We start from the raw sequence: 15,330 nt of genomic DNA on the forward strand, positions 1-15,330 counted from the left end.
TGTTACTAGTACTCAAGATTAATTCACTTTTGTATGCCAGAAATCCACACTTTGCTCATTTATTTCCAAATGCGTAGGATGTAGCATAAAGACCATGTGTGTTTTCACTAGCTTTTCCAAAGATTATTTTTTCTTTTTCATTAAAACTTCCATTAAAAAATTTCCTGGAGTAAGCTAGGTGTAGTGTTACATGCTCATAACCCCAGTACTTGGGAGGCTAAGACAGGGGGATTGCAGGTTTGCAGCCAGCCTCATATATCTAGTGAGGGCTCAACTTAGTGAGACCCTGTTTCAAAATAAAGAATAAAAAATAGGGTTGGGGGTATAGCTCAGAGGTAAAATGTCCCTGGGTTAAATTCCCAGTACTGCGAAAACTTTTCCCAGAAGATGTTGAATTTGTTAATAGATGAGTAAAAGAAATGCTTGGTGAAGCTAGGCATGGTGGTGCATGCTTGTAATCTCATTGCTTAGGAGGCTGAGACAGGAGAATTGTGGTTTACAGGTAGCCTCAGCTACTTAGGCCCTCTGCAACTTAATGTGGCTGTTTCAAATTAAAGATAAAAAAATAGGATTGGATGTGTAGCTCGGATATGGAATGTCCCTGGATTCAATCCCCAGTTCTGCAACAGGAAAAAAGAAATGTTGGTGAAATAACAGATTAATCGAATGTAAATTTCATAGGGAAAGATTATTATATTTCTTTTTTTTCCTTTTCTTTTTTTTTTTTTTTTTGTACTCAGGATTTAACCAGGGACATTATACCTCCAAGCCCTCATCCCATTTTGTTTTTTATTTTGTAACTAAGTCTCACTGTTTTGCAGGTCAGAAGCAAAAATATAAATTTTATTTCATATAGTGTTGTTTAAAGAAAAGAAATGGCCGGGCATAGTGGTACATGCTCGTAAGCCCAGTACTTGGGAGGCTGAGACAGGAGGATCATGGTTCATGGACAGCCTAGGCTACTACTTATTGCGGCCCTTTGCAATTTAGTGAGACCCTATTTCAAAATAAAGAATACAAAGAAATAGGGCTAAGGGTGTCACTTGGAGATAGAATTCCCCTGGGTTCCATCCGCAATACCACACAAAAAACTGAAGAAATACATTTATTTAATTTATGTTCTCAGAAATCTTTCATATTTTCTTATATTTTATCTCTAGGACGTCATTATGGAGCAGTGACTTGTGAAGGCTGCAAAGGATTTTTTAAAAGAAGCATCCGGAAAAATTTAGTGTATTCATGTCGAGGATCAAAGGACTGTATTATCAATAAACACCATCGAAATCGTTGTCAGTACTGCAGGTTACAGAGATGTATTGCATTTGGAATGAAACAAGACTGTATGTATTAGTTTAAAAAAAATACTTTTAAGGATTCTGGAGAAGTAGAAGAGTATTCAAAAACAACACATTTTAAAATATGTCAGAAATACTGCTTTTCAACTTAAAATACAAAAATGTGCACATGTATATGTATTATTTAATCAGCAAATAATTTAGATGCTTCTGTAGCTAGTTTATAGTTTTAACTTGGCACAAGAAAAATGCATAGCCAACTAGATACTTTTTTTGGGGGGGGGTGTCTGGGGATGGAATCCAGGGGCATTTTACCTCCAAGCTACACCACCTGCCCTATTTTTTTTTTTAATTATTCTTTATTTTGAAACAGGGTCTCATTAAGTAGCTGAGGCTGTCAGCAAACCACGATCCTCTTGTCTCGGCCTCCTGAATGCTGGGATTATAAGCGTGTGCCACCCTGCCCGGCTAATTTTTTTTTTTTTTAACAGTGCTGAGTATGGAACCCAAGACTTCACACATGCTAGGCAAGTGCTCTATCACCTAGCCATAATACTAGCCAAAATTTGCTTTTTTTTTTTTATCCTCTTTTTGGCATTCAACTGAGGGTTACTATTCTGCCTCTGAGCTATACCCCTACCCCTTTTTACTTTTTATTTTATATCAGCTTCTTGATAACTTACCATGTACAGTACTTAAATCTGCACTCCTCACATTACCAGGTTTCCACATACTTGGATTATAGGTATGGGCCACCCTGCCTGGCTCCCAGCTTGCTTTTTGATTAGAGTGATTAAATAAGATAATGGCAATAGCTAATACTGATTGAGCTCCCATTATGCCAGACACTGAGCTTAGCATATATGTTAACTTAGAGCAATTTTCTTCAGTAGGTACTATTATCCCTTTTACATTTTAGTTATTAACTAGGTTGAGAAACTTACTCAAGGTCATATAACTAATAAACAGAACTTGGCTCTGAACCTTAGCAATTATTTTTTGTTTCCCAGAAAATGTACTTTTTACAACTGTAGTAACTAAGTATTACAAGTCAGATTCCTATAAATATTCCATAATTTGGAGATGAGTTTATATATGTTACATATTATAAGTAAAGACCAGGCAGATACTTGTAAAACAATTTCCTTTTCCTTCTAAAGAAGTTACATCCTGGGGCTTTTTGTGTTCATTTGTATTATTATTTTCAATTGATTAGGCTTTTTTTTTTTAATAGATAGATTCTTCAGTTCTTTCTTATTAGCTTTTAAAAGCTAAATGTTTAGCCGGAAGTGTTTGTACTGCCTCTATTCCCAGTACTTGGGAGGCTAAAACAGGAGAATCGTTGGCTCAAGACCAGCTTCAACAATCTATGGAGACCCTATTTCAAAATAAAAAATAGAAGGAGCTGGGGTGTAGTTCAGAAGTTCAGTGTAGTTCAGAAGTCCCTGGGTTTAATCTCCAGTACCACAAAATAAATAAATATAAATAAAAAGTTCAGCTAGGAGTGGTGGTGCGCACCTGTTACTCTAGTACTTGGGAGGTTGAGACCGGAGGATAGCAGTTTTGAGAACAGCCTCATTGGCAACCTACTGAGACCCTGGTTCAAAAACAAAAAGGGCTGGGAGTGTAGCTAGGAGGTAGTGGTGGTTTCAATCCCCAGTACCACACACACACACAGAAAAAAACTCAAGTTATTCTATATTTCTGCTACAGGAGTGTGTTGTGTGGGGAGGAATAGGGAGAGATGAGAGAATGAGAGTTGCAAATTGGCCTGTTTTACAAATTTGAAGCAGCGCTGTTGAATTTGCATATAATTTCTAAAGATCGAGGGTTATCTTTGAAATTGAGTATGGTATCCACGTCTCTTCCATTAGCATTGTTGACCTAGAACTTATTTATGATTGCCTACAAATTCTAAATTCTGATGTAATTATTAACACATTTTTGTAGCTGTTCAGTGTGAAAGAAAACCCATTGAAGTATCAAGAGAAAAATCTTCCAATTGTGCTGCTTCAACAGAAAAAATCTATATCCGAAAAGACCTGCGAAGCCCCTTAGCTGCAACTCCAACTTTTGTAACAGATAGTGAAACTGCAAGGTATAGTAAAACAGACATTACATAGCAAGTCATTTGTTCTTCCCAAGGAAACTTGAGCCTAAAGCTTATGTATTACAGGTCAGCAGGACTGTTGGATTCAGGAATGTTTGTGAATATTCATCAGTCTGGAGGAAAAGCTGAGTCAGCTGTGCTGATGACACCAGATAAGGTGTGTTTGGTGCGATTGAAAGCTAAATTGTAACTTGTATTAACTCCTATAAGAAAAAGAACTAAGTTTATTGAGAAGTATGTGCCCACATATTGCTTTTATGTGTATTTTTGTATTAAGTGGTTATAACAACCTTATTTGTTCAGGTTTGGTAATAAATGGCCCCAAAAGGGCTGGGTATAACTCAGTGGAAGAGCACATGCCAAGGCTCTGGATTCAATCCCTAGCACAAAAAGAAAAAAGAATCACAAAATGAGACATGTTACCTAAGAGACTTACCTAAGAGACTTCCGTTGCAGAAACTAAAAAATTTTGTTAGAGCCAGGCATGATGTCACACACTTGTGATCCCAGCATCTGGAAGGCTGAGACAGGAGGATCACGGTTCACAGCCAGCCTAGGCTACTACTTAGTGAGGCCCTTGGCTGCTCAGTGAGATCCTGGTTCAAAATAAAGAATAAACAAAAATAGAGCTGGGGGTGTTGCTCAGAGGTAGAATGCCCCTGGGTTCCATCCCTAGTACCACAAAAAAATAAAAGCCCTTGTTACACATATTATTTCATGGAAGAGAACATATAAAATTCTAAGATTTAGTTGAAAATTAAATTACTTACAAATTATAACCAATTTTAGTCATGTGTAGGAAGGCTGTTTGGAGCAGTAATTGAAAATGGGCTTTGTAGACAGGCAGGCTTGACTTCCTGTCCTGTCTCCACTGTTTACTACCTGAGGGTGATGAGTCATTCTTTTAGTGATGGTGGCTTTTGTCTAATAGGGTTGATAGGGGGATTAAGTAAAATACATATAGAAGTAGTAGCCATGTAAGTACTTGGTAATTGAGATATTTGTTAGATGATTCTGGGACCACTGATTAATTTACAGTGGGCACAAATTTTTTCTGTATATTCACCATAACCAACTTTGTGTAAACTAAAGAATCAGTAGAACAAGCAAAAAAAGAGAACATATGTAGTATTTGAGGATTTTAAAAGTATAAACAGAATCAATAAAGGGAGAATTATTCATTTTAAAAAATACCATTATAGGATCTTGTCAGTAGCCAGAGAAGGCAGTTTGAAGGTCCTCTCAGGTTTGGGTGGGATAAGTTGAGTACTAAAATAAAAATTAACTCTTGAACCATTATATATGAAAATCTAAATTTATTTATTTATTTATATTTTGGTACTGGGGGGTGGAACCCAGGGGCTTTCTACCTCTGGGCTACACCCCCATCCTATTTTATAATTTATTTGGAAATAGGGTCTTACTAAGTTGCTGAGAGCCTCACTAAGTAGCTGAGGCTGGCTTTAAACCTGCGTGATCCTCCTGTCTCAGCCTCCAAAGCGCGGGGATTACAAGCGTGCGCCACCATGCCTGGCTTAAGTTTTTATATTTAAAATGCTACTCGTAGCTGGGTATGGTAGTACACACTTACAGTCCCAGAACTTGGGAGGCTGAGACAGGATGATTACAGGTTCAAGGCCAGCCTCAGCAACTTAGCAGGTTCCTCAACAACTTGGTGAGACCTTGTTTCAAAATAAAATTAGCACCGGGATGTTGGGCATAGTGGTGTATGCTTATAATCCCGGTTCTTTTGGGAGGCTGAAACAGGAGGATCACAGGATTATGGCCAGCCTCAGCTCCTTAGTGAGGCCCTCCGGAACTTAGACCCTGTTTCAGAGTAAGAAAATAGGACTGGGTATGTGGGATGGAGGTAGAATGCCCCTGGGTTCAATCTCTAGAAAAGTGATACTCAAGAAAACCCACTTGTCACCATTAAAAGTTTCTGGGGAGCCAGGTGTGGTGGCGCACACTTGTAATTCCAGTATTTGGGAGGCTGACACAAGAGGAATACAGTTTGCAGACAGCCTCAGCTATTTAGGCCCTTACGCAACTCAGTGAGACCCTGTTTCAAAAATAAAGGACTCAAAAATAGGGCTGGGGGTGTAGTTCAGTGGTAGAATGCTCCTGGGTTCCATCCCCATTATTGCAAAAAAGAAAAAAGTTGCTGGGATACCAGTTCATCAGTTTTTCTGAAAATTGATGACTAAAAGAAGAACCAAGCATTTATCTCAGAAATTTTATTTCTGAATAGGAGAGTTAAGGGAAATTTTTTCTCTTGAAAGACTTATAGCTGATGTAAGTGGGGCCTGATGGCTCACACTTGTAACCTTAGTACTTGGGAGGCTGAATCGGGAGGATTGAAAATTCAAGGCCAGTGTACAGTATCTTAGCAAGACCTTGCTTCAAAATAAGAAATGAAAGTGTATCTCAGATATTCAATCCCCAGCATCCCCCTGTACCCCAACAAAATTACAGCTAATGCATAAAAAATATATCTTGTATCATTTGGGGGCTACAAGGAATTGAACCAAGGGGCATTGTACCTCTGAGCTATACCCCAAGTCCTTGTTTACTTCGAAACAGAATTGCTGCGTAATCCTCAAACCTGCAATCCTCCTGTCTTAGCCTCCCAAGTACTGGGTATACAGGAGTGTGCCACCACACCTTGGCTTATCTTGTATATTATTAACAAAGAAATATGAAGACAAGAAAGCACAAGCTGTAGCAGTTTTCTTTTTTTTTTTTTTTTAATGCAATACTAAGGATGGAACCCAGGGGTATTCTACCTCCGAGTTATAACCCCAGCCCTATTTACTTACTTATTATTTTTGTGTGTATTGGGGATGGAGCCCAGGGGTTTGCTATCTTCAGGCTACACTTCCAGACCTATTTTATATTTTATTTGGAAACAGGGTCTCACTAAAACTAAACTGCTGAGAGCTTCACTAAGTATTTGAGACTGGCTTCAAACCTGCGCAGTCCTCCTGTCTTAGCCTCCCAAGTACTGGGATGACAGGGGTGCGCCACCACACCCGGCTATATTCTTTATTTTCAAACAAGGTTTCACTAAGTTGTGAAGGGCCTCAACTAAGTAGCTGAGGCTTCCCAAGGACTGGTATTACAAGTGCATGCCACCACACTGGCTCAACATAGCAAAATTTGGCAAATGATTAAATTCCTTTTTTTTTTTTTTAATGAGTCTGAGGATTGTACTTGGAGGCTGTGCTTTTCCACTGAGCTACAACCCCAGCTGACCTGATGATTTCAAAATTACAGTTTCCTAGCCGGTCATGGTGGTGCACGCTTGTAATCCAAGCATTTGGGAGGCTGAGACCAGAGGATTGCGGTTCACAGACAGTCTCAGCTATATAGTGAGGCCTTCCGTAACTTAGTGAGACCCTGTTTCAAAATAAAGAATAAAAAACAGGGCAGGGGGTGTAGATCGGAGGTCGAATGCCTCTGGGTTCTATCCCCAGACCTGCAAAAAAAAAAAAAAAAAAAAAAAAAAAATATATATATATATATATATATATATATATATATATATATATTCCTCAAGAAGTTTATAAAAAAACAGAGCTCTTTGATTTTATTTTTTTAGCTTTCATTTTTCTTAGTGTTCCTTAGCACTTTTGAATCTAGGATCAGATATTTCAGGTTTTAAAATATAGCAATTTTCAGGATTTTAATACCCTTTTTTTTTTTCTTAAGGCTGAATCATGTCAGGGAGATTTAAGTACACTGGCCAGTGTGGTCACGTCATTAGCAAATCTTGGAAAAACGAAAGATCCTCCTCAAAATAGCAATGAGATGCCTGTGATGGAAAGCTTAGGCAGCGGCGGTGCATCATATGGACCTCATCAAGAAATGCAGGCCAGTGGCGATGTCTCAAGGTGAGGTGGATTTAAAGTGTCTTCAACTTGGGAGGCCAGGATAGGAGAATTGCGGTTCGCAGACAGCCTCAGCTACTTAGGCCCTTTGCACATCAGTGAGACCCTGTTTCAACATAAAGAATAAAAAATAGGAATGAGGGTGTACCTCGGAGGTAGAATGCCCTGGGTTCCATTCCCAGTACCTCAAAAATAAGTAAATAAGTAAATAAGGAAAGAGTCTTCAGCACTTAATGTAGTTTTTTAACAAGTTTCTCCATTAGACTGAGAAAGTTTAAGACAGAAAATTTGAACTGAAAAACTCCATTTAGTATAATTTTTTTAACAAATTACATTCTAAATGATGAGCAATAAGTAAATATAAGATTTAACATATAGTCTAAAAAATCAGAAATTTCTTCCCTCTTAAATGATAATTTGGGTCTGATGTTTTAATTGCCATAGTTTATTATCTGTTGATATAGCCTGAAGCATTTTCTTTGTAGACAGTCATTGATCCCTCCACACTAATTTCTAGTAATGGAAATAAATGTAAAAGACCTAGTTGAATTAACCAGTTTTAAATTTTATTTAAGGAAAATAGTATCAGAATTTTGTTTTTCATTTTTTCAGTATTAACACTAGGACATAGAAACCAGATTTCTTTAGGCTCTTCTCATACTTCTGTTTATCATTTGAAAGATTGACTATTGTGCTGGGGCTACATCTCAGTGGTAGAATGCTTGCCTAGCATGCCTTGAGCTCATCCCACGCTCTACAAATTAAAACCAAATAAAATATTGCATTTCAGTCACAGTAAGTACTTGGTTGAAGATGGGGTTTTAAAGATCTCTAAGCCGGGCATGGTGGTGCACGCTTGTAATCCCAGCATTCGTGAGGCTGAGACCAGAGGATCGCAGTTCTCGGATAGCTTCAGCTACTTAGTGAGGCCCTCTGCAACTTAGTGAGACCCTGTTTCAAACTGAAGCATAAAAAATAGTGCAGGGGGTGTAGCTCGGAGGTTGAATGCCCCTGGGTTCCATCCTCAGACCGGCAAAAAAAAAGACAAAAACAAAACTTGACAGCGTATCATTGAAAAATATGAGGCACAACTAAGTAATTATTTGATAACATTATGTAATTAACATTCTAATCTCAATTTTTTTTTGTGGAGGTGCTGGGGATTGAACCCAGGGCATTATCTCCAAGGTACACCCCCAGTCCTATTTTTTATTCTTTATTTTGAAACAGGGTCTCACTAAGTTGCAGCAGACCCCACTAAGTAGCTGAGGCTGGCCGAGAGAACCTGTGATCCTGTCTCAGCCTCCTAAGTGCTGGGATAACAAGTTTGTGCCACCACATCCAGTTTCTGATCTCAATTTTTTTCCCTCCTTTTGCGGTACTGGGCATTGAACCCAGGGGCATTCCACCTAGGAGCTACATCCCCATCCCTTTTTTTTTTTTTTTTTTTTTAACAGGATCTCACTAAGTTGCAGAATGCCTCACAAGTAGCTGAGACTGGCCACAAGCCTGCAATCCTCCTGTCTCAGCATCCCGAATACTGGGATTATAGGTGTGTGCCACCATGCCCAGCCTCATCTCAAATTCTCAACAGTTTACATTTAACTATGTAGCAATGAATTTAAAAATATTCTCTGAAAGTTTTTTTTCTTTTTTGTAGTACTAGGGATTGAACCTAGAGGTGCTATACCTCTGAGTTCTACCCCCAGCCCTTTTTAATTGTTTGTTTTAAAACAGGCTCTTACTACTTTGCTGATTCTCGCTGTGTTGCTGAGGCTGTTTTTGAACCTGTGATCTCCATCTTTATCAGCCTCCCCAGTACAGTGATTACAGGCATAATCACCACTATGCCCTGAATTTTTAAATAAAATTTAGTTCTAACTTTGTGTTGTGTCATCAAATCAACATAAGTTCTTACTCTTATTATTTCTAAATAAATTTTATTTGTATAATAGACTATAAGGATTTTTTTCCTTCACATGTTTTATTTAATTTATTTATTTTGTGGTGCTGGGGATTGAACCAGGGATACTCTACCTTGGAGCTACTCCCTCAGCCCGATTTTATTCTTTATTTTGAAACAGGGTTTCGCTAGGTAGCTGAGACCCTGGATCCTCCTGTCTCAGCTTCCCAAGTACTGGGATTACAAGCGTGTGCCACCACGCCTGGTTTCCTCCACATGTTTTAAAGAGAGACCTTAATTCCTTGGTAGTATAGTACTATGTTAATACATTGTTTTATACTATCTATATGAAGTTTAATTTGTTGATTTTGGAGGAAATCATTGAAGTCAATGAAATAGAGTGTTCAATAATAACAAAGAACTATTTTCAGATGTGGTTTCTTTTTTGTTTTAGTACTATGGATCAAACTCCCAGTCTTTTACAAATAAGCACTGTACCATTGAGCTACAACTCTAACTATTAGGCTTTAGTGTCACTATCAGAATTTTGCATAAAATTTTCTTTTTATATCTGGACATGGTGGCGCATGCTTGTAATCCCAGTGCTTGGTAGGCTGAGACAGGAGAATTCAGGTTTGTGGCCAGCCTCAGCTATTTAGTGAGGCCCTCCACATCTTAATGAGACTCTGTTTCAAAGTAAAGAATAAAAAATAGGGCTGGGGTTGTAGCTTGTCCCTGGGTTCAATCCTCAGTACTGCAAAAAAAAAAAAAAAATTTATTTTTAATTATTGGAGATTAGCCAAGCTCACAGCTTCTCGTATCTCCTTATAGGGCATTTGACACTCTTGCAAAAGCATTGAATCCTGGAGAGAGCACAGCCTGTCAGAGCTCAGTGGAGGGCACAGAAGGAAGCATACACCTGATTGCTGGAGATTCAAGCATAAGTTACTTCGAAAAAGAAGGGCCACTTCTCAGCGAATCACATGTAGCTTTCAGGGTATTTTTTACATTTTAAGAATTTTTTATACTAAGTTTTTTTTTGATCTTCCTTTTAAAATTAAAGTATGTTGTGCTTTTAAAGTCAGAAATATCCCTGGTAAATGTTGAAAACAAACTAAAAATATACATCTTGCTATCAAAGATAATAGCTCAGAAACATACTAATAAGTCAGCTATAATAGCAATAAATGGATTTAAGTTTTAAAATAATTAGCTTTTACAGCTATTTATCATCCATTCATCTGTCTGTTTTTCTGTATTAGGGATTGAACCCAGGGACATTCTGCCTCAAGCTCCAGCCCACCCCTATTTATTTTATTATTTTGAAATAGGATTTCACTAAGTTGCTGAGACTGGCCTTGAACTTTTGTCCAGTCTCAGCCTCCTAAGTACTGGGATTACAGGCCTATACCACCACACCCAGCTTTTTTTTTAGTTTTCAGATATTGGTGTATTGTTTTGAATGCACTGCTTTTATTCAATGCCTAACCACTACTTCTTTAATGTAAATTAATGTTTATGACCCAGATACTTTTAGTAACTATAAAGAACTTCATTTTTGTGTCTTCCTAATTAGCTTTCACCATTATAAGAAGGTACATTTTTAATACATTTTAATTGGGGGTTTTTAACTCTACATTTTAACCATTTCTGAAAAGGCACATTTATCTTGCTCCACTGTGGTACTGGGGATTGAATCCAGGTGCATTCTACCTGCAAGCTACTTGCCCTATTCTTTTATTTTAACAGGTTCTCACCAAGTTTCTGAGGATCTCACTAAGTTGTAAGGACTGGCCTCAAATCTCTGATCCTTCTCTGTTGGCCTCCCAAGTACTGAGATTATAGGCATATACAACAAGCCCAACCTAAACTAAATACAGAGAGTGTGTGTGTGTGTGTGTGTGTGTGTGTGTGTGTGTGTGTGTGTGTTTACTAGGGATTGAACTCAGGGGTGTTCTACCTCTGAGCTACACCCTGGCTTTTTTGTTATTTTGTTTTGTTTAGTTTTGAAACAGGGTCTTGCTAGGTTGATGAGACTCTCAGTAAATTGCTAAGGCCAGTCTGGAACTTGTGATTCTCCCGTTTTAGCCTCCCAAATACTGGGATTACAGGCATGTACCACCATACCTGGCTAAGTACGTTTTCTATAGTGGAAGCACTACATGTAGAATAGTAGAAATAATATATGTAGAAGACGTGAAAAGAATCACTTTATAGTATTTGATTTGTCATTGAAATAGTATTTGGACCAGAACTATAAATATGCTCAAGTTAAGACTGTTAGCAAGAGGTATGCAAAGTGATTGAATAGACTTAGATTTTACGTAGCAGTACTAAGCAGTTCTGGAATATCTAAGAGGGATTGTTTATTATTTTACTATGGATTATAACAGATTTCTTAGGGAAACATGCAGTTACCAAGTAAATAGGTGGCTTACCAATAGAAACAGTGAACACAAAAGTAAGAAAAAGAACTACCACTGCATGTGGTAGTGCTTTTGTTTGTAAAATCAACTTGGTAGAAACAGCCACAGATAAACTTTGCTGTTACCAGCACAGTGGCACACACCTGTAATCCTAATATTTGGATAGCTAAGACAGAAGGATCAAAGACTTGAGATCAGTCTCAATAACTTAATGAGATCCTCAGCAAACCATTAAGACTGTATCAGAATAAAAACAAAAAGTGAAATGAGCTGGGGATATAGTTCAGAGGTAGAATGCTCCTGGATTTATTCCCTAATAACACAAAAAAAGAAAATTAAAAAAAAAGAGCCAGGCATGGTAATGCACACTTAAAATCTCAGTACTTTGGAGGCTGAGACAGGAGAACGGCAAGTCCAAGGACAGCCTCGGCAAGTAGTAAGACTCATCAACCTAGTGAGACCCTGTTTTCAAATAAAAAATAAAATAGGGCTGGGGATGTAGCTCTCAGACGTTGAAGGCCCCTGGATTAAATTCCTAATGATACACACACACACACACACACACACACACACACACACACACACACAAATGGATATTGCAAAGTTAATACTTGCTGTAAAATGATAGTTAAATAAGTTTTTATGTAAATACCCACTTAAGATACCTGGAAAAAATTCAAAATGCTTTTTATCTATACTATACAAAGAAATTTTTTATGGATGCTATAAGAAAAGGTGATGTGAATAATCACTGTCATCCTTAAAATTTATGGTAAGAAGCTGGGCCTGGTGGTGCACACCTATAATACCAGTGCTTTGGAGGTTGAGACAAGATCGCTGATTTGAGGCCAGTGTGCCATACCTCAGCAAGACTCTGCTTCAAAATAGAATAAAATATTGGGGTGGGGGGTGTAGCTCAGACTTGATTCCCAACTCCCACTTTACCCTCCTTTAGTCGCTCCAAAAAATTGGTAGGAACTATGGACAGGGGAAAACTGCCTAGGGCATTCTACCTCTAGGCTATATGCCCAGCCCTTTTTCTTTTGAAACACTGTCTCGCTGAGTTGCTGAAGGTCTTGCTAAATTGCTGAGGTTTACCTGGAATCAGCCAGCTTCCTGTCTCCTCCCAGGTATTGGGATTGCAGGTGTGTGCCACCATGCTTGGCTCATTGTTTTGTCTTAGTTTTATTTTCTGCCTTTGGATTTAAATGGGAGGAATTAATGAGAGTAAAATGAGAAAGATATAGGAAGAGGGCCCAGTGCAAGGAAGGATAGAGTTCTCCTTTAGAAGAAGTTATTCACACATTTTTTATGTTTGCTATTGGTCCTCAATTGAAATAAGTTTCTTGGACAGGTGAATTAGGCAAATTAAAACTTTGGCTTTTCTTTCCGGAACTGTCTTCCCTCCCCTCATTCTTTGACTTATACTCTGAGTGTCTTCAGAGTCAGCACAATGAAGTTTCTTCTCTCCTAAGAAAAGACAGCATGCTTGAATCTTTAAAAAGGCTTGGGCCTTTAAAATAAAAAGACTTGTATTACTTCAGTGTTTATTGCTTAGTTCTTAGAACCTGTTCATTTCATGCTTAGTTCTGTCATTGCTTTACTTCATGATTTTAGGACTTGACATCTTCAGATAGTTCAGTCATCCTGTATTTACTGAGCTAAAAAAAAGCATTCTGTGCCTTGATTGCACTTTTATGTATAGCATAGTGTAGTTGGCAGCATATTTTTGTATACATTCTTCATTTGAGCCTCACCATATTCTGCTGGCAAGATTAGAATTTTATTCTCATTTGATAGTTGAAGAAAGATTTGGAGATTTTTAGTGTCCCCAAGCAAGCTAAGTGGTAAGGAAAAGTAGTCTAATAATGAAATTAGGAACTTGAAAAATCTAGGACAATACTATGTTTAATGATTTCATTAACCTCAAGTTTTGGGTATTTCTTTATACCTATTCAATTCTTACATTTTCATTATAAAAATAAGGTACAAGTATTTCAGTTTAGATACAAGTTTTACAAAGTAGAAATGAGGTCATTTCCAAAGCTGTTCTTTTGTGTCTATTTTCTCAGTGTTAGAAGCACAGGCCTTTTAGTCAGCCACATTTTAACTTGGGAGTCCTTGTCATTCTCCCCACACCTCACTTCCCTCCATTCATAGCTAAAGTTTAACTTTTCTGGTATTTGACTTTGTCTCTCCTGATAATTGCCCATCGCCATATTTCAAGCCTTTTAAATTTTATGACTGAACTGTTAGGATAATATCTTTTCTTCCAATCTGTCTTTTCCATCTTGTCCTGTGAACTATGATACCAGAGTGGTATGTTTTTTAAAATCAGCCTATTTATGTCTCTTGGCTATTTGTAAGCCTTGGGCTGAGGGTGCAGCTTAGAGGTAAAATGCAGGCAAGAGGGTGTAACTTAGTATATAAGGCCCTAGTTTTGAACCCCAGCAGTGAACAAATTAAGCCAGTTATGGTAGTTCATAAGTAGCCTCAAGCTACTTTTGAAGCTTGAGGCAGGAGAGTCACTAGTTCCAGGTGACTAGAGTCAACTTAGCAAGACCTCTGAAAATGAAATTATGTACAGGCTAGCAGTACAGTGATAGATAAAAATGGTAGATATATGGAAGTTTTGCTAGAAGGGTATTTACAGACAAGTAGTAACTTCTAAAATTGGTCAGTTTAGGTCTTGTCTGTGCTCTTAAAAATCAGTTTATTGTATTAAGCTGTTTTATAATTTGAAAAATACTTATCCTGTTCATAAACTTAGATATCCACAGGCATTTTGGATATGTTTAATGTAGAAAGACACCTTCCGTATACTAGATAAGAGTCTCACTAAGTTGCTGAGGCTGAACTCAACCCTGTGATCCTCCATTCCCAGCCTCCCAAATACTAGGGTTGTAGGCATGTGCCATCACACCTGGCTTTAACAAGATTTTTAGAAAAGCTCTCAGAATTGGGAGGCTGAGACAGAAGGATCACAGGGTCAAGGACAGTCTCAGCAAGTAGTGAGACTCCCATCAACCTAGTAAGGCTCTGTTTCCAAATAAAAATAGCTCAGGGGTAGAATGTCCCTAAATTCAATCTCCCAGTGCCATGAAAAGGAAAAGAAATGCTCTCAGAAGTATTTTTATAAAGAATTTATTTTCAATAGCAGTCAAACATTTTAAATACTACCTAAAGTCAGCAGTATGAACTGGCAGCCTGTAAATGGTATGTCCAATGTTATATTTTGTTTTAAAGATACTTTTTTATTCAGTACCAGTTTTTTTAAATAGTGAAATTTTGCACAAACCATGTGCTCATTTGAAAAACTGAAGAAGTTACAGGGCTGAGCCCAAATCTCCATGGTGAGAAGGGCTGGTGCGTGTGTGCGTGTACACAAACACCCATGCATTGCTGCATTCAGTCACAGCTCTGCCTTTATCTTGTAATGTGCTCTCCCCATTTGGCACTAGTAGACTTGCTTCTCTTATTACTCTCCTAGCCCTGTAAGGATTTGAATTTATTAGCCCTGTAGCTTAAATTATACCTTAAACTGAATTTGTTTTCCAACATTGTTGAGAGGGAAAGGGATAAAACACATTAATGTACTAAGATAGAAAGTAAGTTTTAAATTAAAAAACAACCAGATGATATCATGGTTGGTATTTAATAAGTCAGATTCTGCTTGTCTTAATATTGCTTTGATAGAAATTATGGT

General features: G+C 37.9%; 1 protein-coding gene across 1 annotated transcript in view; it reads left to right on the forward strand.

Annotated features, from left to right (window-relative positions):
* The window catches only part of NR2C1 (nuclear receptor subfamily 2 group C member 1), a gene marked incomplete at both ends in the record, with an annotated part of 36,720 nt that overhangs the window by 7,304 nt on the left and 14,086 nt on the right, over positions 1-15,330 (forward strand). The window contains 5 exons of the mRNA XM_080704819.1: positions 1,161-1,340; positions 3,246-3,393; positions 3,472-3,562; positions 7,117-7,298; positions 10,030-10,195. Coding sequence (XP_080560945.1) covers positions 1,161-1,340; positions 3,246-3,393; positions 3,472-3,562; positions 7,117-7,298; positions 10,030-10,195 — 767 coding nt within the window. The remainder of the gene's footprint in view (positions 1-1,160; positions 1,341-3,245; positions 3,394-3,471; positions 3,563-7,116; positions 7,299-10,029; positions 10,196-15,330) is intronic.

This window comes from Muscardinus avellanarius (assembly GCF_963383645.1).
Source record: "Muscardinus avellanarius genome assembly, chromosome: 11".
In the NCBI taxonomy this organism is placed as follows: Eukaryota; Metazoa; Chordata; class Mammalia; order Rodentia; family Gliridae; genus Muscardinus; species Muscardinus avellanarius.